We start from the raw sequence: 24,474 nt of genomic DNA on the forward strand, positions 1-24,474 counted from the left end.
TCTATGTTATTTATTGTATTTATTTATTTATTGCCTTGATATGCTTAATTGTACACGTTTTGCTACTAACTCCATTTACACAACGTTTGATACGATTTTATACGGGGTGAAGCGGACTTCGCCTTTTTTGATACACACTTTTTATTTAAAAAAACAATTGTAACGGATTACTAACTGCTAGATTTAAGACAACAGAGCTCAACCTTAATATAATAACTATACAAATTTGTAAGCATTTTCAAATCACATTAGAGTAAAAGTAATTCTTGTAACATTAACTCAAACATGCTACTAGCAGAGAATTAAAACTGTATTTCACAAAATGCCAGAAAAAACATCCAACAAAGAAAATGGGCACTCGGCGTACATATCCGAACAGACCGATCCACCGAACCTTCGCCGGGGACTACTCTGGCTGGCTAGCTGTTCCGCTCGTTTGTAATCTACCTGATTGATTGTCTCCACGGGTTCGTCTGGTGTCGTTGAAGGGGCCAAGAGAATGTGCAGAAGCTCACCTATGATTCCACTTGAGTGGGAGAATTTTACCTCCGCGGCTTCGCAGATCGTTCGAAGAAGGCAACTTCGCCCGTTGTAGCCTTTCCTGGAGAATGAAGTTAGCAAAGGGAATATAGTATTTTAGAAATTGTTCGAGAAGAAGCTGTTTTCTGTACTAGGTATACCATGTTTTATATTTTTCGTAAACCAGTGCTTGCAAGGGAACGGAATTATTCTTACAAAACCCAAAAAAAATCTAGCGATGTTTGTGCCCTAAGAATGCTCAGCACGCTTTCATCTTTAACCCTTTATAAGGCAGACGAATCTAAACAATAAATTAACAAAAACAACAATAGGACACAATGTTGACATGGTATTAAACTCAAATGTATGTTTGTTATACATTAAACAGTTCAGAAACATTGAAAAATTGGTGGCAATATAGTTGCCACTGCCCGGCAAGCGGGAAAACAAGCAACAACAAAAATATAAAAAGATTTTTAAAAATTTGGTTTTACGTAGAACCAGTCAAAATAAGGTACGTTACACTTTTTGGTGAAGAGTCCTAGTCAGAAAACGCATTATAAGTGAAAAAAAATTTTTTCGCGTTTTTTCTCCCAATCCCAATTTAATAACGTAATAATCTAACACAGGAGATTCAAAATAATTGATACCAACGGGAAAAAATATATCTTTGTCGTTTTTTCAACGAATTATAACTGAAAATCCTTCTTCCACTCGAAACATACGATCTGTTCGTAAAAAAAAACTGTTCTCAAATTGACATTTCAATTTTTTTATGGCTCAAACTCATCTGGGGTGTTACTAGGAAGCGAATAAAGCCACTACATGTGAAATAATAAGTAGAGCTCTTGTTAATAAATAGAAAAACATATAATTTGTTGGTGGCAATATAGTTGCCACTGCCTTATAAAGGGTTAAACGAAAGCTAAGGCTTTGCCATTAAATCGATTGATTTCGCATTTTCGGGGGCACACCACTCGATACGGAAGCAACGCACAACTGTCATTTTTATTTTTTCACGCATGCTGCGACGCAGCAAAGCTGAATCGACAAAAATGACAGTTGTCCGCCGCCTCCGTATCGAGTGGTGTGCCCCCGAAAACGCGAGTACTTTGAAACTTGGATTCTGTCAGGAGTGACCTTAACCTAGGAGCACGCGCGCAGGACATGCGACTTCCGGCTCCGAATCTCCAGGAAATCCAGGAGGAGATCGGCCGGCTGAAAAACAACAAAGCCCCTGGAGTTGACCAACTTCCAGGAGAGCTGTTTAAACACGGTGGTGAGGCACTGGCGCGCTGCACTGGGTGATTACGAAGGTTTGGGAGGATGAGGTTCTGCCGCAGGAGTGGATGGAAGGTGTCGTGTGTTCCATCTACAAAAAGGGTCGCGCAATCACATTGCTGAACGCCGCCTACAAGGTACTCTCCCAAATTGTATGCCGCCGACTAACACCAATTGCAAGAGAGTTCGTGGGGCAGTACCTGGCGGGATTTATGGGTGAACCACAGACCAGGTGTTCGCCATACGTCAGGTATTGCAGAAATGCCGCGAATACAACGTGCCCGCACATCATCTATTTATCGACTTCAAAGCCGCATATGATACAATCGATCGGGACCGGCTATGGCAGCTAATGCACGAAAACGGATTTCCGAAAAAACTGATACGGCGACGATGGATCGGGTGATGTGCGTAGTTCGAGTTTCAGGGGCACTCTCGAGTCCCTTCGAAACGCGTAGAGGGTTACGACAAGGTGATGGTCTTTCGTGCCTGCTATTCAACACGAGACACGAGACCTGGACGATGCTCGTGGAGGACCAACGCGCACTGGGAGTTTTTGAAAGGAAAGTGTTGCGTACCATCTATGGTGGGGTCCAGATGGCGGACGGTACGTGGAGGAGGCGAATGAACCACGAGTTGCATCAGCTGTTGGGAGAACCATCCATCGTTCACACCGCGAAAATCGAAAGACTGCGGTGGGCCGGGCACGTAGCCAGAATGTCGGACAGTAATCTGGTGAAAATGGTTCTCGACAACGATCCGACGGGAACAAGAAGGCGAGGTGCACAGCGGGCAAGGTGGATCGATCAGGTGGAGGACGATTTGCGGACCCTCCGCAGACTGCGTGGTTGGCGAAGTGCAGCCATGGACCGAGCTGAATGGAGAAGATTTTTATGTGCAGCACAGGCCACTCCGGCCTTAGTCTGATAATAATAATGTATTTTTGACCGATGCACTATCGTTTGCAACCATAAACGATGTAAGGCTTAAGGACCCAATTGTAATGAGAACATAGTTACATATAATTAAAATCAAAACGATAATTGCTTTGAGTATCTTTTGTTGAATAACTTAATTGGTTTAACGGAATAGGTCCCCATGGAATTCTTGTAATAGCTAGTGGAGGGCTGGTTTTGGCCTCTCGAACAATCAGTCTACGTAAAGTCTATAATATAGACTCTATATGTTCGCCCCAAGGCAGCAGGGACTATGTCCAAGGGCTTGACGATCCCTCCCCAGGCCATCTGCGAGTTGTGGGGCTTGCCTAGGATGTGGTGGGGTTTGACAGTGGGCCCTGTTAAATTCCTATAAAAAGCTGCATGTATCCGCAAGTACGCCCCACCAAAGCGACCGTGTGCCGCTCAAAGCGCACAAGCCCAAGTCCTGGTATTAGGTGGTATGTGGCCCAAAATGGCCGGAACGTAGTTATGACAGCTACTCTACGTGGATGCGTGTGCACCAGGGGGAGAAGGAGGAGCACTGAATCCCTACCCCAACATGTGCGACATCTGGATTTAAATTGGTTCTAAACTGTAAACAACAGTGTTAATTCTCATGGCGAGGCAATTTTTATGGACACTTTTGTTTTCGATATTTTAACAAAATTAAACACTCAATCATGTAGTATTATAACGATGTGGTATGCTTGAGATACCCGATTGATTATAGGGACTCGAAAAAGAATTTATTTGCAGTAACTAACCGAATATAAAAATGTTCGCATTAACGATTTCGCCCTAATACTAAAGACACACTGGTGGTACAAGTACCACGGTTATATACCCTAGTACATATTGTACCATGGTTTTCCACGTTGTACCAGCATGGTACAAGGTGACACACTAGTGGTACAACTTGTACCATGGTACGAATACCACCAGTGTGTCATTAGTATAACACCGGTTCTAAGCTTCGATGCAGAGTACACGAGCTTTGTTCGCCAGTGACAGGCGTATGAGGCCCTTGGTGTGCACGCCGCGAAGGGCTGACTAGAAGAGGAAAAGTCATGGCTTGCTGCTCGCCGATTGACACACTGATGTGTGATCCACAGACAAACAGACGTAACAGCTTGAACATTTTTCTGAAAAATCCATCGCTCAACTCATCTACCACCATCTTGCGAGCATGTAACACGAAACGATGTTTCGTATGACATCGTCACCAGAAGGCGCTGGAGTGAAATGTCAAACCCGAAGGATTACGACACTAGCGCATCTAGTTGTGAATTGCGTAATCAATCAAATTCAAATTGAACGTTGAAGTCATGGTTGATGGTATTTTCTCTAGTGTTACGTCTGTTTGTCTGTGTGTGATCTATTAACACACGCTGAAGGCACTTTACTCAAACCCCACATTTCCCTTCTTCTCTCATTAAAAGCGCAAAAAAAATCTTCCAGCATGGGATGCAATAAAAGATATTTTAGTTACTAGATAAAGATTGTCGCTACTGTTCCCTTTGTTCTGCTGTCCGAAACATGTGTGGTACATACCTGTCAAATCGTATGGATTTTCCTTCTTTGACATTTAGCTCCCCTATCCTCGCCAGCAAAAGATGTTCCGGACAGCGACGACAGCGACAATCTTTATCTAGTAACTAAAATATCTTTTGATGCAATGCTTGTTTTTCTCCTATGTAGGTTATTTAAATGAAACAAAGGTGAATATTGGTTGCAAATGAGCACTGCACACCAAAATGAACTTGACTCAACATCATGGTTTTAATACCAGAATAATGATTCAGAATGTGGGTTCCCAAACCGTGAGTCGCGAAAGATAAAACGTGATTCATACTCCCGTTGGATGATTAGAGTACAATAAATTTACGAAGCCAATGGCCTTCTTTTGTTTGTTAAATACAATGACAATTTCTTCCAAATGCAATCCAAAACTAAGCGGTGTTGAACTTTATTACTAAGAAGATTTAAGAACAACATAATAAAGATGAGAAAATCCATGATAATCCAAATTCAATCCAAATCAAACCAACGTAACCAATCCAAATTTAACTGAACCAATCTAAACCAATCCAAATACAATCCAAACCAATCCAAACCAATCCAAACCAATCCAAACCAATCCAAACCAATCCAAACCAATCCAAACCAATCCAAACCAATCCAAACTAATCCAAACCAATCCAAACCAATCCAAACCAATCCAAACCAATCCAAACCAATCCAAACCAACCAAACCAATCCAAACCAATCCAAACCAATCCAAACCAACCAAACCAATCCAAACCAATCCAAACCAATCCAAACCAATCCAAACCAATCCAAACCAATCCAAACCAATCCAACCAATCCAAACCAATCCAAACCAACCAAACCAATCCAAACCAATCCAAACCAATCCAACCAATCCAAACCAATCCAACCAATCCAAACCAATCCAAACCAATCCAAACCAATCCAAACCAATCCAAACCAACCAAACCAATCCAAACCAATCCAAACCAATCCAAACCAATCCAAACCAATCCAAACCAATCCAAACCAATCCAAACCAACCAAACCAATCCAAACCAATCCAAACCAATCCAAACCAATCCAAACCAATCCAAACCAACCAAACCAATCCAAACCAACCAAACCAATCCAAACCAATCCAAACCAATCCAAACCAATCCAAACCAATCCAAACCAACCAAACCAATCCAAACCAATCCAACCAACCAAACCAATCCAACCAATCCAAACCAATCCAAACCAATCCAAACCAATCCAAACCAATCCAAACCAATCCAAACCAATCCAAACCAATCCAAACCAATCCAAACCAACCAAACCAATCCAAACCAATCCAAACCAATCCAAACCAACCAAACCAATCCAAACCAATCCAAACCAATCCAAACCAACCAAACCAATCCAAACCAATCCAAACCAATCCAATCCAATCCAATCCAAACCAATCCAAACCAATCCAAACCAATCCAAACCAATCCAAACCAACCAAACCAATCCAAACCAATCCAAACCAATCCAAACCAATCCAAACCAATCCAAACCAATCCAAACCAATCCAAACCAACCAAACCAATCCAAACCAATCCCAAACCAATCCAAACCAATCCAAACCAATCCAAACCAATCCAAACCAATCCAACCAACCAAACCAATCCAAACCAATCCAAACCAATCCAAACCAATCCAAACCAATCCAAACCAACCAAACCAATCCAACCAATCCAAACCAATCCAAACCAACCAAACCAATCCAAACCAATCCAACCAATCCAAACCAACCAAACCAATCCAAACCAATCCAAACCAACCAAACCAATCCAAACCAACCAAACCAATCCAAACCAATCCAAACCAATCCAAACCAACCAAACCAATCCAAACCAACCAAACCAATCCAAACCAATCCAAACCAATCCAAACCAATCCAAACCAACCAAACCAATCCAAACCAATCCAAACCAATCCAAACCAATCCAAACCAATCCAAACCAATCCAAACCAACCAAACCAATCCAAACCAATCCAAACCAATCCAAACCAATCCAAACCAATCCAAACCAACCAAACCAATCCAAACCAAACCAATCCAAACCAATCCAAACCAATCCAAACCAATCCAAACCAATCCAAACCAATCCAAACCAATCCAAACCAATCCAAACCAATCCAAACCAATCCAAACCAATCCAAACCAATCCAAACCAACAAAAACCAATCCAAACCAACAAACCAATCCAAACCAATCCAAACCAATCCAAACCAATCCAAACCAATCCAAACCAATCCAAACCAATCCAAACCAACCCCAATCCAATCCAAACCAATCCAAACCAATCCAAACCAACCAAACCAATCCAAACCAATCCAAACCAATCCAAACCAACCAAACCAATCCAAACCAATCCAAACCAATCCAAACCAATCCAAACCAATCCAAACCAATCCAACCAACCAAACCAATCCAAACCAATCCAAACCAATCCAAACCAATCCAAACCAATCCAAACCAATCCAAACCAATCCAAACCAATCCAAACCAATCCAACCAAACCAATCCAAACCAACCAAACCAATCCAAACCAATCCAAACCAATCCAAATCCAATCCAAACCAATCCAAACCAATCCAAACCAATCCAAACCAATCCAAACCAACCAAACCAATCCAAACCAATCCAAACCAATCCAAACCAACCAAACCAATCCAAACCAACCAAACCAATCCAAACCAACCAAACCAATCCAAACCAATCCAAACCAACCAAACCAATCCAAACCAATCCAAACCAATCCAACCAATCCAAACCAACCAAACCAATCCAAACGCAATCCAAACCAATCCAACCAATCCAAACCAATACAAACCAATCCAAACCAATCCAAACCAATCCAAACCAATCCAAACCAATCCAAACCAATCCAAACCAATCCAAACCAACCAAACCAATCCAAACCAATCCAAACCAATCGAAATCCAATCCAAATCCAATTCAAATCCAACCCAAATCTAATCCAAATCATATCCAAATTTAAATTCAAACTGGTCCAAATCCAATTCAATCCAAATATAATCCAAATTTAATACAAATCCAATCCAAATCCTATCCAAATCCAAATATAATTCAAATTCAATCCAACTGCGATTCAAATCCAATCCAAAAACAATTCAAATCCAGCAAAATCTAAACAAAATTCAATACAAACTAATTCTAATCCAAATCTAACACAGGGGACCCTTGGGAAAATGGGGGAAAACAATGTTTTGCCTTTCTCGTACAACAAAGTTGTACCGAAAGGCTATCATTTCACTATTAATTGCATATTATTCGGCAACTCGGCCGTACGAAAACCATTTTTTTGTTAAATATCTTGGCTGTGCATATCCACAGCATATGTTTCGAAATGGACAAATTGATATGAAATTTGCGAAAAAGAATCCACGTGTCTTGGAGGGACTCGAACCCTCAACCTCCTACTCTCTAGATATGCACAGCCAAGATATTTAACAAAAAATGGTTTTCGTACGGCCGAGTTGCCGAATAATATGCAATTAATTGTAATCAAGTGTCGGTCTTTCACCGTCATTAGTCGTCTGAGTACACGCGACCGCTTACGTAAAAGGCAATCAAACTCATCAAATGCTTTAGCCAAGCAAGCCTTTGGCACAGCAGAGTGTGATTGAATTCGCATTCTATACCGTCCCGCCCAGACAGTTACTGGGGGGCATGGAGTGCGATCCTCTCGTTTAATAAACAATGTGCACTCGCTTGGCTGTGGATATACAATAGTAAAGCGCATGTGGAGATTGGACAAATCAAGCATCCGAAAGATATTCAATTTGCAAAAAAGAGCTAACCGCGGTGGAGGTTGGTACTCGGATTCTGATGGCTTTTCCGCAAACGTGACCTTTAAGTGGTCTTGTTGTGTAGGGGCTATCACGCCTATCTAGAGAGTAGGAGGTTGAGGGTTCGAGTCCCTCCAAGACACGTGGATTCTTTTTCGCAAATTTCATATCAATTTGTCCATTTCGAAACATATGCTGTGCATATGCACAGCCAAGATATTTAACAAAAACCCAGATTAATCCACCTAGCGGCGATGATGCCTTTCTCGTGCATCGTAAAATGTACTGAAAAAATCACATAGGAAAGGTCAAAAAAGGACTTTAGGGGGATAGATCGCATATTTTCTATCATTTTGCATGTTTTTGCATTAATTACTATGCATTCCCACCATTCTTGAAAAAAAATTTTTTTTTCGATTTTGAATTTTTTTCAACGGGGGACCCCTGGGGAAAAAAAAAGATTTTTCAATAATACCGAAATGCAATGTCCGATCAGGCCAATTTTCAATAGCAAACAATGGGACCGCATTCCCCGTCGAATGCAACTTGTTGCGAGTAAATCGGGTAATGCTAAGTTCCAAAAAGTGTGTCTACAAAATTTGTACACATACACACATACACACACACACACATACATACATACACACAAACAGACATCACCTAAATTCGTCGAGCTGAGTCGATTGGTATATAACACTATGGGTCTCCGAGCCTTCTATCAAAAGTTTGGTTTTGGAGTGAAATTATAGCCTTTACGTATACTTAGTATACGAGAAAGGCAAAAATATCATTTCACTCCAAAATCGAACTTTTTATAGAAGTCTCGGAGACCCATGATGTTATATACCAATCGACTCAGCTCGTCAAGCTGAACAAATGTCTGTCTGTCCGTGTGTATGTGTGTGTGTGCACACGAAAACCGAAAAACATTAGCCACTTTTTCATACAGTAATTCTTAACCGATTTTCTCGCAACAAGTTGCATTCGATGGGGGACAAACCCTAGTTGATCACTATTGAATTTGATAACGATCGACCATTGCGTTCAAAAGTAATTAAGAAAATGGAATCGAACTATGTAAGCGCCATATAAGGTTGGTGTCTTGGCTAAATGCGAGAAAGGCAGTGTCACAACTCGGTGATTTAGGTTGGGTTTTTTTAATAACTCCGGAACGCAATGTCCGAATGGGCCAATTTTCAATAGCAAAAAAATAGGAAGGAGTCCTCGTTGCAAGCAAATCGGATAAGGCTAAGTACAAAAAAGTGTGTCTCACATTTTTTGTACACACACACATACATACATACATACACACATACAGACATCACTTCAATTCGTCGAGCTGAGTCGATTGGTATATAACACTATGGGTCTCCGAGCCTTCTATCAAAAGTTCGGTTTTGCAGTGATCCTATAGCCTTTACGTATACTTAGTATACACGAAAGGCAAAAGGGGAAGATGCTATCAGCAATTGTAGAGAACAGCAAGCGGAGGAAATCAAAGTACATCTACCTATACAGATCGATTACCTCACATGTCAAAAGCAGGGGCAGCAGGGACAGTAGGGACAGCATGGACCATGTCCAAGGGCTTGACGACCCCTCCCCAGCTGTCTGCGAGTCAGGGAGAACTGCCTAGGCCGTGGTGGGATTTAGCAGTGGGCTCTGCTAAAATCCTCCCAAAACCACAAGTGCCCGTAAGCAGACTCTATCAAAGCGACTGTGTGCCGCTTCAAAAGCACAAGCCCAGGAGTGCCATTGGCACATCAGGATTGATCCCAGTAAGATCCTGATTATGGTATACTGGTTGCATGTTATTGGTCTTGTTTTTGGATATTGAGATATTGTGAACGCAAGGGCTGGTAGTCTGGTTATTCTATTCTCTTAGTAAGGCCGGGTGACACCGACCTGAAACGGCGAATGGGCTAATGGCCAGGCTGTCTTCCGTCCCCTAAAACCGTGGCAGGCCTTGTGGCACGCGGTACAATCCTGTGGCTCAGCTGGTAGCTGAGTGGGAGTAGGCTCAGATGCTCCTTCCTGACTAGCGCTGATCTGGCTCTGAACACGAAAGTGTCAACCCTCGCATGGCCTCCCTGCATGCCGCAAGGTATGTATAGATAACCATGGGATCGCGAAGGCGACTACACCAACAGGATTCGACAGCAGCCGCAAGGGGGACCCAACAAACATGAGTTTCCCATTAAAAATTTCAAAAACGACGAAGGAAGGAGGTGAGGCGAATGGCGACAAGGAGAACCCTTTCGCCAGGCGCAGTGGCCTTGATCGGTCACCCCAAAGATCGCCGGGGAGGCGATGGCGGAGCACGTGGTGGGTCGGAAGAGGTGCCGGTGGATGTTAAGATGGACGGCCCCACTCTGACCAAAGTCATTAACTCGGTGATGACTAACCACGGTGAGGATGGAGTCCAGACGATGGAGGTGATTACGGACGTTTCGGACGTAATCATGTCCTTCCTGGACAACCGAGTGAATTATAGTAAGGACTTAAAACAGGCCGTACTAACCTCTGCGCTCTAGTCGTGGAGGGAAGTCGGAGTGGAAGTCCTTGCTGGAAGCCAGTAAGGAGGCGGAGCACAAGATCCGTCTTCTTACTGAAGAAAAGGAATTGGCGGTTAGCCAAGCCAAGAAGGCCTCGAAGGAGGCCGAATCGAAGATTCGGCTCCTTGCAGAAGGGAAGCAGCTGGCGGAGAGCCAGACTGCAGAACTTAAACGGCGTATGGCTAACAGCGGAGCAACTCCTAAGCTTAGTAGGGTCACGCAGGAGGCGGACCTGAAAGTAGCTAATAAAGCCTCGGCACGGACCGCAGAAAAGGTCCGAGGAGACCGAGAGGAAAATGGTACCTCCACCTAGGAAGATACCAGAGGACCGCCGGAGGAAGATCTACCATGGACAAAGGTAGTGAATCCTAAAAGGAGAAAAGAAGTTGCCAGCAGGTCGCAAGGAGTGCGACCAAGGAAAGGATCCAGCCACCGCCAAGAAGGGTAGAGCCCGTGAGGAAAAGGGTGCGCCTTCTAGTGGGAGTGGCAAGCGGAAGGATAGAGGTGAAGCGATCATTGTCAAGGCTGACGATAAAGCTACGCCGAAGTCCTAAAGACTATGAGAGGCACTGAGAAGCTCTCTAGTCTAGGAGGGATGTCAACTGCATCCGAAGAACGCGCAAAGGCGAGATGATTCTCGTCTTGAAGGGGATGCTACTCGGAAGAGTTCCGAGTATAAAAGTTGACGGAAGAGGTCCTGGGTGACAGGGTCCAGGTTAGAGCCCTGTGCCCAGTCCTGAACATCCAGTGCAAGGGCATGGATGAAATAACCGAAGCCGGAGACCTGGTAGACGCACTGAAGGATCAGTGTAATGTCGAGATCCAGGAATCCGCGATTCGGTTACGCAAAGGCTTTGCGGGAATGCAGGTTGCCTCATTCCAAGTACCTATGGCTGAGGCCAAGAAGGTGCTGGATAAGGTAAAACTGAAGGTGGGTTGGTCGGTGTGCTCGCTGAGCACAAGCCAACCCAATCAGGCCTGCTACAGGTGCCTTGGCCACGGTCATAAGTCCTATGACTGTAAGGGACCTGACCGTAGTAAGCTGTGCCGTAGGTGCGGAGCCGAAAACCACCAGGCTCGCACCTGCCAGGTTGCACCGAGATGCCTGATCTGTCCTACGGGGCAGACAACAGGCATCTCACTGGTGCGCAGGCCTGTCCGGCCTCTAGAAGGGTCCAGACATGCAAGTAACACAGCTAAACTTGAACCACTGCGAGGCGGCCCAGCTGCTGCTACAACAGTCGGTTATCGAGTGTAAAGCTGATGTTGCCTTGCTGTCCGACCCATACCGCATCCCTGCTGGAAACGGCAGCTGGATTGCGGACAAGTCCGGTATGGTGGGAATCTGGACTTGTGGGCGCTACCCCATCCAGAAGATAATATCTTCGCCTAACGATGAGGGTTTCGTCATAGCAAAGGTAAACGGTGTTTACTTTTGTAGCTGCTACTGTCCTCCTAGATGGAGTATAGAGCAGTACACTAGGGTAGTTGATACTCTTGCGGCGAAGCTAACTGGCCTTAAACCAGTAGTTGTAGCAGGTGACTTCAATGCGTGGGCAGTGGACTGGGGTTCCCGGTTTACTAACGCTAGAGGTCATATCCTGTTAGAGTCACTAGCGGTATTGAACGTAGTTCTGCTGAACGAAGGTCAAGTGCCAACGTTCAGAGGACCGAGCGGTGATTCATGTATCGATGTCACCTTCTGCAGCGCAGGATGGACTGAAGAACCGAGATGGATGGTCCACGAGGGTCATACTTCTAGCGACCATCAGGAAGTACGTTTTATGGTCGAGTATACCCGGAGAACTACGACGAGAAGAGGTGGTGCAACGGATCCCGGATGGCGCACGTCACAGTTCAATCAAGAGCTGTTGGTGGAGGCACTGCGCTGGGAGAGTAGGACTACAGGACTAAGCGGTAACGACCTGACGGAAGTACTTACACGTGCTTGCGACGTGGCGATGCCAAGGAAGACCCAGCCCCAGGAAATCGACAACCAGTGTACTGGTGGTCTGACACGATTGCAGATCTTCGTAGAACCTGTCTTAAAGCTAAAAGAAGGTTGCGACGTGCTAGAACAGACGCTGAGCGACTCGATAGACGAGGGGTATTCCGGACAGCGAGCAGAGCCCTGAACTACGAGATTAAATGTAGCAAGCGAGCCTGCTTCGAACAGCTGTGCAGGATGGCGAATGACACCCCGTGGGGCGATGCATACAGGATAGTGATGTCTAGGGACCAATAGCACACCTCCTGAAAGATCCCCAGAGCTGTTAGCCAGTATAGTAGAGGGACTGTTTCCGACACATGAACCATCGGACTGGCCCGCTACACCGTACGAGTCAGTCGACGTGGTACCGCTAGTGACTAACGAAGAGCTTATCGTAGCCGCAAGAAAACTTAAGCTCAATAAGGCGCCAGGCCCGGATGGTATTCCAAACCTGGCCCTTAAACACGCCATTCTTGCCAATCCAGATATGTTCAGGAGCTGCCTCCAGAGATGCATGGACGAAGGAAACTTCCCAGATCGATGGAAACGGCAGAAATTGGTGCTATTACCGAAGCCTGGCAAACAGCCGGGGATCCTTCGGCATACAGACCAATTTGTTTACTCGACACAGCTGGAAAGCTGCTAGAGAGGGTCATTCTGAATAGATTGTCGGCCTATACAGAGTGTGCTGGTGGCTTATCTAGCAACCAGTATGAGCTTCCGTAAGGGCCGTTCTACCATCGAAGCAATTCGAGCGGTAACGGATACGGCCAAGATAGCGAGAGGTCTAAACAGAAGAGGTATTAGGTACTGCGCGTTGATTACACTCGATGTAAAAACGCGTTCAACAATGCTAGCTGGGCAGCAATTGCTGACTCCCTGCACCGATTGAGAGTTCCGGATTACCTGTGCAGGATACTGAAAAGCTATTTTCAGAATAGGGTGCTGTTATACAACACTGATGCCGGTCAAAAGTCGATCGTAGTGTCTGCGGGTGTTCCACAGGGATCGATCCTCGGACCGGTTCTGTGGAATATTATGTACGATGGAGTATTACGCCTAAGTCTTCCGGCCGGAGTGAAGATAGAAGGCTTCGCGGATGACGTAATGCTAGAAGTAGCAGGTGACACTCTCGTCGAAGTCGAACTGAAGGCTTCATACGCGATTGGCAGAGTGGAGGAATGGCTCAACTCGAGGCGGTTGTCCCTTGCACATCACAAGACAGAAGTTGTGGTAGTGCATAACCGTCATGGGCTGCAACAGGCGAGGATAAGAGTAGGGACCTGCACAGTTAACTCCGTGAGGTCTCTCAAGCATCTGGGCGTGATGATCGATGATAAGCTCAATTTTACGAGCCACGTCGATTATGCATGTCAGCGGGCTTCATTGGCGATAAAATCTTTATCACGAATGATGTCCAACAGATCGGCGGTGCATAGTCAAGTGCGTAGGCTGATAGCTGGCGTAGCATTGTCTATCATCCGTTATGGCGTGCCGGCATGGGCCGTAGCACTAAAAGCCGAGTACAATGTAAAGAAATTGATCAGAGTACACCGGCTGATGTGCTTACGTGTCGCGAGCGCATATCGCACCATATCATATGAGGCGGTGTGCGTTATAGCTGGAATGATGCCGATAGACACACTCCTAGAGGAGGATGTGGAGTGCTACAACGAAAGGGACTCGGTGCAAGTGCGACGTGTCAAGAGAGCAGCTTCGTTGCTCAAATGGCAAAGAGCATGGGACACTGCAGTCAAAGGTCGTTGGACCCACAGACTGATTCCAGATGTGTCCAACTGGGTTGATAGGAAGCATGGTCAAGTCAACTTCCACCTAACACAGGTGTTGTCTGAACATGGCTGCTTTAAGAAATTCCTACACAGGTTTGGCTTCGCAGATTCTGCGGAGTGTCCTGAATGTGTAGGTGAGGTAGAATCGGCAGAGCATGTGATGTTCGCATGCCCGCGATTCGAGGTAGAACGCAATACCATGCTGCTTATTAGTGGTATGGATACAACCCCGGACAACCTCGTCGAGAGGATGTGCCGGGAAGAAGCTATATGGAATGCGGTGAACACAGCATCTCAACAGATCATGTCGAAACTGCAGCGGTGGTGGCGTCTTGAACAAAACCAACGAGTGCAGTAAGGGCACCTGTGATGCAGTGAACACTTTGCTCACCCCGACAACCAACATGTCGTGAGTGGGCTGCGGGTACCTCCATATGTAGACATAGAGGTCATTGCGGTTCACGCGCGGTGGTTGTTGTCGGGGTGCTCGTTTCCAACGTGAGATTATGATTCGGACCGCTCGGTTACTATCATAGCTTGCGATCAACGAGTGGTGAGGTTATCACCCTTGAAGTCGATGTTGTGTGTATTAACGTCAAGTGCGTTAGTATAGGCGTGAGCGTTCTCAATAGTCCTCCCTGATGTATTGCTTAATTGCGGGCCGGGTAAACGGACTGGCGAAAGGGTTTTGGTTTTAGTGGGACGGTCAAGCGTTACATGACATACCCATCCCCACACTACCTGAATACCTCCTCAGGTGTCTGGCTGCAGATTTCCGTTTACCCTTGCTCCAGAAAAAAAAAAAAAAAAAAAAAACATGTCAAAAGCTTCCTCCCTGATGTATTGCTTAATAGCGGGCCGGAGGTACGGACTGGCGAAAGGGTTTTCGTTTTAGCGGGTCGGGTAAGAGATACATGACATACCCATCCCCTCCCCACACTACCTGAGTTAACCTCCTCAGGTGTCTGGATGCAGATTTCGGTTTACCCTTGATCAAGGAAAAAAACTGTCAATAGCATCCGAGTTACATTTAGCTTGGTATCGCTGAGGAGATGAAGCGGATTAGAACTGATCTATTAAACCAGGGTCACAATAATCACTGGAAGAGGGATATTACCGATTTGATTTTTATTCATTGTTCGAATTGATTGAAAAGAATCTATTCTAGTAAAAATAATGATTGTCGATCGTCATCAATCGAATCACAATCAGTTCTTTAGTTCTTTTAAGGACCGACGCCACTTAAAGTTTCCTGGAGACGAGCCAGCCTCGGGCTGAAAGTCTCCCTAATAAAGACAATAAAAAAAGGTTCCTATCAGGCACATAAATTGTCTCTTATGCTAAATATTTGGCCATAAAAATAATTAACTTTTAATCTCGCGCATCATTAAATCAACACTTTCCGTCGTTTCATTTGTTAGGGTTGTTGCTATTGATGCCAACATAATCCACACGAAAATTTGCCGAAGAAACGCTATAGACGCTATCCATGCGTAGGTATATATTTATTTTTGCAGCTTTTCCTTCCGATGTGCATGTGTGATATTGTTTCTGCTGTCGCTGCTGAATTTTGAAGAATTTTTTTTACGGCTCAACTTGGTTAGAAAAAGGCTCATTGTGGTTAGGAAAAGAACCGAATCAATTTCCATGATGCGCATTTCCAATCACAAACAGTAACAAAACCAAAATCAGAATCTTGAGCAAAAATTTCACCCACGCCATGGGCTGGAATAAAATTTGCTTCAGCAACTCCTCCAAACCCAGTATTTCGGAACCTGGATGCGATACACTTTCCAATTTGTCCGAGGTGTACAATACATGGTCAACAAGCTGGGGCTACCGGAATAACCATTGGACAGCTTTCAAAGCAAACATCCTGGACTGGACCGAGAACCGAACTCGCCACCTCTGGATTGACAATCCTACGCGTTTGCTCGCAAGGCTGACTAAAGACACCAACAAGTGGTATTCCAAGCAAATCCAAAATGAGATTCAAAGCGAATACAAAGTGGGATTCTTTGCAAACCGGGTTTGCCATATCCAGAGTGGGATTCAAATCGAATCTCAAGTTGCATTAGAAGTGAACCCCAGATGGGATTCCAAGAGAGTCTAAAGTTCGATTTTAAACGTATGTACGTATGGGATTTCAAGCAGAATTTAAAGCAATTCCCAAGTAGGATTCCAAGCAAATATCGAAGCGAAACCTTTTACATTTCAAACGAATCTCTTCGAACAACTGCGAATCTAATGATTTAGAATAAAAATCCTAGCGGTTACTCATAAACAGTATTTTTGTGAATGCAGTTTGTAATTAGAGTTATCTTACTCATCAACAATTGCCTCCAGCATCCGATAGATTTGCCAACGGATCCTCCTAATCCAGTCATCAGTACCGTCGACGGTTTCTTCATTCACCAACTGGCTCGTTACCTTCGGTTCGACTTCGACGAAATTTCTCCTCTGCTGCTCTGGCGGTACAAACAGTGAGTCTTCATCCCGTCTGAGAAACTGCGGTACCCAGTGGGACGAATTCCAGGGTAGAAAGTAGACAGCTTTGAAGACATAACCGGCAGTGATGGATTCTAGCACGAGATCGACTGGGATTCCGAACCCAGCTATCAACTGGTGACGGGTAGGGTTTCCCCTCGGGAATAAAAGCCCACGTTTATGACGTGGTTGAATCGTGTCTTCTTTTGGGCCATGTGAGAGTACTAACTGTAGCAGAGCAACTAATCCAATGGAGATCGATCGAAAATTCATGTTAACTGATGAGTTTCACTAATGATACTGTTGAAAGACGACGGCTTGCTCAGCGATGTTGCTACTATGTCTAGCACGTGCTAATAACTTCTCTTATTATAATTGCACTGCAGTATTTTTTACCGTTCGGAGGCTCTCGAGAATGGCACTGCATTGCAGAATTTCACACCTCTTAGTATGAATCATTCAAACTGCATCGCAACCGTTAGGTCACATACTCTCAACTCAAACGAAGCTGCAGATCTCATGGAACCAATCATGTTTCGCTACATAAGCATAACTACTGTGGTTCTACTTTGTCTAGTGCATTCAACGCGATCTGCCCTCGAATTCCCTATGGGAACATCAAATGGTGTAAGTAATAAAAGTGTTTAAAAACACTAAAATTCACAAACTAATCCACTGCTTGTCAGTTTTTAATTGCAATTGCCATTCCGTTGGAAGTACCCGGCCGAAATATCTATCTGTCGCACAACTTCGAAATGAACTACGTGCTGCCGTCCAATGCCACCCAGTATCGGCTATGGTACAATCTGTTCAAGAACACAAAATACAATGTGGCCGAAGCGGTGCGCCGGAGGCGCAATATTCCCGAAAAAAGCAGTCTCAGTCGACGGTTCGTGTATGAGCTTCTTGCAGAACGGATGGACCTGTGAGTTGTGTGAAATTTAAATGGTCACAAGATCTCATAATTTATTTTATATGTTTTAGATATGGCTACAACGGGACTGCTTGCATTCATAAGGCGATATGTGAAACATTCGATGAGCCGTTCTACCATTACAATGGCGTGCTGGGAGACATTGCTCACGTGGTGTTCAGGTTAGTCACGAGCATGACACAGACAAAATAGGTATCGCTTATAGCACGAAATTGATAACATTTGTCGGAAAGTCGCCAACGCCCTTTTGGTATAGGTAGTTGCAAAAACATAATGAGAAGCTTTTAGTAACCTTTATTTTATATTATGTTGCGATACTGATTTTTCATGATGTCTTGTCCAAATGTACAATTCATCGATAGTATATGTTCGAACAAACCATTCTCTCTCGTAGTCCTTCTGCTTCGGAAGATGAGGAGCTGCCACGGTCGTATTATATAGCGGAAATCGATGGACACATGAAGAATTGTGTTAGATATGGCGAGTTTTGTCCGACAGGTATTTTTGACCTAGTTTCAGTTGTAACCCATGCTTGATTTTGGAGGCAATAAATCGATATTACGAGTTCTATAGTTTGTTTTCTATGCAGTCTACCTATAATGAAAAATGACAAACCACGTGGTCAACGAAATGATATGATATTTTTTAGGTCAGTGTCATTGAATTGAGACAAGTTATGTGTGTTGGGAAGTTTTTTATTGTTTCGTTCTTGTTTAAGAAACTGAACATTTTGGGCATTCACGGTGCCCCGGTAGACCGTTATTATAAAATAAAAATGTCCATCAAAACCAAGTACAGGGCTCGATTCCTGTGGTAATTCTGCACCTCTGGACCAATTTTTAAAAAAATCCCTAGGAGGAATCTCGAGAAATCTTGATTTGAAGTTTTTAGTTAAAAAATTTCAAAAGAATCCATTAAAGAATCCAAAAATATCACCAAAAACCCTGATTAATCCACCTAGATAGATGTCCTTCAATTCTTCTTGTACCTGCCAATTGAAAGTAACCTCCAGCTTTGCAGGGTTGCTGTCCGGCTTTCTTGAAATATGCCCTGCCCATCGTACCCTTCCAGCTTTAGCTACCTTCTGGGTACTGGGTTCGCCGTAGAGCTGGGCGAGCTCTTGTTTCATCCTTCGCCGCCACACACCATTCTCTTGAACAACGCCAAAGATGGCCCTAAGTACGCGTTGCCGTTATTAGAACTATAAATACTTACAACTGACTTATCTTACCAAACTGACTTAAGTATGTTTTTGTATGGCTAACTTGCTCGAGTTTAGTATAAGTTTTACTTTCAATGTTTAATAGAATGAAAAATAAAAATTATTTTTAATTTATTGTTTATGTTCATAATGGAGAGAAGTTAGACCAGAGTTCGTGTAGAATAATAGTAGTTAGAGCTGTTATACTCGATCATAGCACTTATTAATTGATCTTTGCTGCCAAATCTCGTCAAAGTTCTAATCAACGGACTAGAAAAATCATGTTTGATATGTAAGCGAAAACCTATTCCGGTACCTCTACAGAACTCTGGAACATGATAATTCAAGATATGGTACTTTGACGTGAATGGAAGCTGCGGCTTTCTTCCAGCTGCTAGCAAACCCATCAATTGCTTCCTCAAAACCAGAGTTTCAAAGAGCTGTATCTTGCGTACACTTTTTTGAAATCATTCAGAACCTGCTGATTGAAATATTAATAAGAAAATTGTTAATGTTTAAGCAGAGTAATGACGTAATCTGAATGATCGGGATTCTAGTGAACTCTATGCAATTTGTTGATGCCTCATCTGTACTTGGTTCACCCATAAATTTACTCAACATGGCACTTCTCGAGCAACTTTAAAACCGTATTAACAATTCCGAACTAGATGTGTAGTGGCGGAGATAAGCAAAGGTTCATTTTGTTTCTTTATTAAAGTGTTTTTAAAAGCTCAAAAATTGAATCAGTTGTAAAAATTTATAATTGTAATAAAGGCAACAAATGCAAACTGGTTGAAACCACTTTTTGGACGACTTTAAAGATATTTTGGGGATATTATTGAATTAAAATATAGATTTTTTTGAAATTTCTTAATTAATAACTTCAAATCAAGATTTCTCGAGATTCCTCCTAAAGATTTTTTATAAATTGGTCCAGAGGTGCAGAATTACCACAGGAATCGAACCCTGTACTTGGTTTTGATGGACATTTTTATTTTATAATAACGGTCTACCGGGGCACCGTGATTATGAATATGTTTAACTGCGATGCCAATAGCTGGATTTTGGTTCAAGAATATTTTTGTATTTATGATAGCTCAAAAGAATCTTTCAGCACACTTAAAATAAATCGCAGATTTCTGTGAAATTTCACCGTGAGCATCTTTCTGTATTACCAAAAGCATATTTCAGGATTACCAAAAGCATCTTTCAGAATTACCAAAAGCATTTTTCAGTATTACCAAAACCATATGTCAGGATTATCAAAAAATATCTTCATTTGAAGCTTGATTTGGTAGTGTTTAAAGAATCTATAAATAAACTAAACATATATTTAAAGTAAAGAATATCCCATCATTCCTGTCAAATGTGATAAACGTATTATGTAAATCGGAAAAAAACTCACAGGATTCCGTTGTCGATGATATCTAGCTTCGTACTTCATGTCTTTAGGATATCCAGGATTGAAACAAATTTGGATGACATAGCAATTCTCCTAGCCACAAACATTCTCCAAAAACTCCTCGTTAATATTTAGGTAGCACTTAACAGAACTTTTATTTATTTTTTTACTCATCTGGGTTTCAGCGGCCGAATATTTGTGATTGAAAAAAAATCGCTCGTAGAACCTCTAAAAAATTTGACGCTTGGGAAAAAACATCCGAATCAACTCATGGCACACTTCTAACTCATATTTTTATAGATGTTCTAGGTTCTCCAAACCATTCTAGATTTCCGAGCCATGGTCTACCAGATCAATTACGCTTGGTACGAAACCAATAACAACCCATGGTGCCCATACAGGCCCTTAGAGGCCATGCGCATAATTTACGATCTAAAATTGGGGGCAATTTATTGCCTATACATGGAAGAGTGTCTAATATTTTATGCGACAAACGTCAATTTACTGTTTTTAACGAAGGAGAACAAAAGAAAACCTACGATGATTCAAATGGATGATTCAACTCATCCATGAGTTTTAAGGTGCTGAGTTGGGTGCATTTCAACTCACGCTTGATTTGAATCATCCATGAGTTTTGAGATTTTGAGTTTACACTGGACTTAAGAATTGGATATGTTAGAACATATGTTCTAAGTTCTCCAAATCATTGTGGAGTTCAGATAAATTGAACCCATGGGGTTCAAACGTACCCTTAGAGGCCATGTGCGAGATTTACTATATAGATATGTTCAAAACAGATGTTCTAAATTCTCCAAACCATTTTGTATATCAGACAAATTGGTCTACCAAGACAACTGCGCTCGATACAATGCCAATGGCAACCTATGATGTCCATACAGGACCTCAGAAGCCATGTGCATGATTTACGATTTAGATTTGTCCAAACCGGATATTCCAAGTTCTCCATATAATTCTGAAGTTGAGACGAATTGATTTACCATGTCAAATGGGTTCGATACAAAGACAATAGCAACCCATGGTGTCCATACAGATCCTCAGAGGCCATGTGCATGATTTACGATTCACATATGTCAAAACCGGATATCTAAAGTTCTCCAAATCATTCTGGAGAGCAAACAAATTGATCTACTAAGTCAGCGGTTCTCAACCTGGGGTACATGTACCCCTGGGGGTACCTTCGCTAGCTCCGCGGGGTATCTCGGAAAAAAATGCGTAATGACGGATGTATTACGATTTCAATCAAAACTTATTGATAAAGCTTTGATAATTTTGTATTTTTTATTATTTTTAAACTTTGACTTGTACATGGCAATCAATAAATCAAACAACCAACTGAATTCTGCCCTTCACAACTAGCACAGTGTTTAAAGGCTGTGAGACAAAAAATCAAAAGGACAAAACATCGAACGAAACAAATTTTTAAAAAATTCAATACTATACCTGATCAAAACAAAATGTTGAATAATATGTCAAGATGCTGCTGAACTAAAATCATATCTAGTGTGCAAAGGTTCTGGTTCTGTTAAGAGGCATGAAGGCTTTTTTTTCGAAAAGTTGCATCGTTACAAGACGATTGGAAGCATCCTTCTACATCTCTCGGAAGCCTCCTTCCAAGCAGCTCGGATTCTCCTCTTCAAAAGGCTCGGAACTCAGTTCAAGAAGCTAGGAAGACTGCAGAATGAAATGAAAAAAAAAAAATCGAAAAGATAGTTAAAAATTGACAAAATGGTGGCCGTTGGAACACAAATGATGAGTTTTTTTAAAAATATGTTTTGCCTTTCTCGTACGTAAAGGCTATATGATCGCTCCAAAAACAAACTTTTTATAGAAGGTCCGGAGACCCATAGTGTTATATACCGATCGACTCAGCTCGACGAATTGAGGTGATGCTTTTTTTTTTTTTTACATGGATTAAAGGCCATCAAAAATCTGCGCGACAGACACCTCGAGCATCCACACTATGCTCGAAGGCGAACAGGGATGGGCTCCTCCCGACCTGGGGGGGGGGGTGCCTGTGCTCATGCACTTCTTCTAAAATTCCGGCCCCTAGCATAGGCTAGTTCGCCGACTGGCTTGCTGAGATGCTCGATCACTCGGCGGTTGTGCCACAAACTTCCTCACTCGAATCCTCCTGACTTCCCCCGGCATCGAGGGTGGTCCACCAGTTCCGGTGAAGGAAACTTCCGCACAGATGGTGCCCCGACTACCGGCGGCTACCGCAGGGGACGCTTTCGCGCATTGCGCCGACTTCGTCTTCGGGTTGCAGAGGTGGTCCGACAGTTCCGGTGGTGGATAACGTCCGCACTGGCGGTGCCCTACATACCCGAAGCACTTCCTTCTTCTTTCTTCTTTCTTCAGCAGGTTGACGGTTCGAGTGCCGAGGTCGGTCCGACGATTCCGGTTGGCAGAAGACTTCCGGTTCGCTGGCACCCCGACGACTCGAGACCAAACACTGCTCACTGTGCTGGATTTTGCTCCAAACCGACGCTTACTTGCTGGTCCCTTCTCCGTCGACGCTGCAGCTCTGAAATTATTTGTGTCACGACTCTGGTTACCGCATGCCATGTGCCTTCCTACGTGCCTCCGAAAACCTCGGGCAGTCGAATATCACGTGCTCTGGAGTCTCCTCTACGTTGATGCACGCCGGGCAGAATGGCGATGACGCATGGCCACACCGGTGCAAATATTGGCGGAAACAACCGTGTCCGGACAGGAACTGTGTAAGGTAAAAGTTCACCTCACCATGCTCCCTGCTCACCCTCGTCAACACATTGGGTATGCGCCGATGGGTCCACCTTCCATCATCCGCATTGTCCCACTCCTGCTGCCACTTCACCATAGTGTCCAGTTTCACTGCCTTCCTTACATTTCTGGAATCTTTTCGTTGGTAGCACTCGAAATCCTCTGCTAGGGTTATGCAGACTGGAATCATCCCTGCGATAACGCAAACTGCCTCCGACGAAATAGTTCGGTACGCACTCGCGACTCGAATGGCCATTAGACGAAACACGCTATTCAGCTTCCTCCGGTTACGTTTCGTCTTAAGCGCAGCTCCCCAGGCTGGAACTCCGTACCTTAGTATCGAGGATGATACTGACGCAAGAAGACGCCTACTGCTGCCTTTCGGACCGCCGACGTTCGGCATGATCCTTGCTAACGCACTGATCATTTTAGCCGCCTTTTCACAGGAATAGTCCACGTGGGTGTTGAAGTTCAACCGGTCATCAATCATCACACCTAGATGTCTCAGAGTCCGCACCGACGGGATGTCGTGCCCTCCGATGGTAATCTGCATCCGCTGAATTACTTTGCAGTTGCTGACCAGCATCACTTCCGTTTTGTGGTGAGCCAGCTGCAGCTTGACTCCATTCATCCAGGTTTCTACTGCGTCGGTCGCCTCCGCCACCAGCATTTCCACCTCCTCCAGCGACTCACCGGTTATCGTTAGGACGACATCATCCGCGAATCCGTAAATCTTTACACCTTTGGGCAACTTCAGCGTCAGCACCCCGTTGTACATCACATTCCATAACGTTGGGCCTAGTATGGACCCTTGTGGAACGCCCGCCGTAACCCTGATCGACTTCTGCCCCGAATTCGTGTCGTAAACCAGAATCCGGTTCTGGAAGTAGCTCCTAAGGATCTTACACCGGAAGTCAGGAATTCGCATTCCGTGTAGCGCTACGGCGATGGTCTACCAGCTGGCACTATTGAACGCGTTTTGACGTCAATCGTCACTACCACGCAGAACCGATTGCCGCTCCTCTTCTTCTTGGACGCCCTCTCTGCCTCTTCAATGACTGTCCTGATTGCATCCACAGTCGATCTACCTTTACGGAATCCGAACTGTTTTTCGATAAGCCAGTCTCACCCTCCGTGAACTGTGTAAGCCTATTAAGGTTAACCCTTTCCAGAAGCTTCCCCAGTGTATCCAGCAGACATTATGGGCCTATACGATGCTGGATTCCCCGGCGGTTTTCCTG

At 44.0% G+C, this 24,474-nt stretch overlaps 2 protein-coding genes across 2 annotated transcripts; one reads left to right on the plus strand and one right to left on the minus strand.

The window, feature by feature from the left end:
- Positions 1 to 293: 293 nt before the first annotated feature.
- On the minus strand, positions 294 to 17,305 carry LOC134227129 (uncharacterized). The gene is made up of 2 exons (XM_062708412.1): positions 16,773 to 17,305; positions 294 to 601 (listed from the first exon to the last, which is right to left on the minus strand). The coding sequence occupies exons 1-2, from the start codon at positions 17,204 to 17,206 to the stop codon at positions 316 to 318; spliced, it is 720 nt and encodes a 239-aa protein (XP_062564396.1). The 5' UTR covers positions 17,207 to 17,305; the 3' UTR covers positions 294 to 315.
- LOC134227130 (uncharacterized) lies at positions 17,281 to 18,410 on the plus strand. The gene is made up of 4 exons (XM_062708413.1): positions 17,281 to 17,560; positions 17,620 to 17,858; positions 17,918 to 18,028; positions 18,262 to 18,410. Exons 1-4 carry the CDS (start codon positions 17,384 to 17,386, stop codon positions 18,401 to 18,403), a joined length of 669 nt encoding a protein of 222 aa, XP_062564397.1. The 5' UTR covers positions 17,281 to 17,383; the 3' UTR covers positions 18,404 to 18,410.
- The last annotated feature ends 6,064 nt before the right edge of the window (positions 18,411 to 24,474 follow it).

Source organism: Armigeres subalbatus, chromosome 3 (genome assembly GCF_024139115.2).
Source record: "Armigeres subalbatus isolate Guangzhou_Male chromosome 3, GZ_Asu_2, whole genome shotgun sequence".
NCBI lineage: Eukaryota > Metazoa > Arthropoda > Insecta > Diptera > Culicidae > Armigeres > Armigeres subalbatus.

Excerpts from the sequence above, each read along its gene's own strand:
- LOC134227129 (XM_062708412.1), bottom strand. The coding sequence starts at position 17,206 with ATGAATTTTCGATCGATCTCCATTGGATTAGTTGCTCTGCTACAGTTA. Across the intron at positions 602-16,772 it reads CTGGAGGCAATTGTTGATGA|GAAAGGCTACAACGGGCGAA; the intron begins GTAAGATAACTC and ends TTCATTCTCCAG.
- LOC134227130 (XM_062708413.1), top strand. The coding sequence starts at position 17,384 with ATGAATCATTCAAACTGCATCGCAACCGTTAGGTCACATACTCTCAAC. Across the intron at positions 17,859-17,917 it reads CTTGCAGAACGGATGGACCT|ATATGGCTACAACGGGACTG; the intron begins GTGAGTTGTGTG and ends TATATGTTTTAG. Across the intron at positions 18,029-18,261 it reads ATTGCTCACGTGGTGTTCAG|TCCTTCTGCTTCGGAAGATG; the intron begins GTTAGTCACGAG and ends TCTCTCTCGTAG.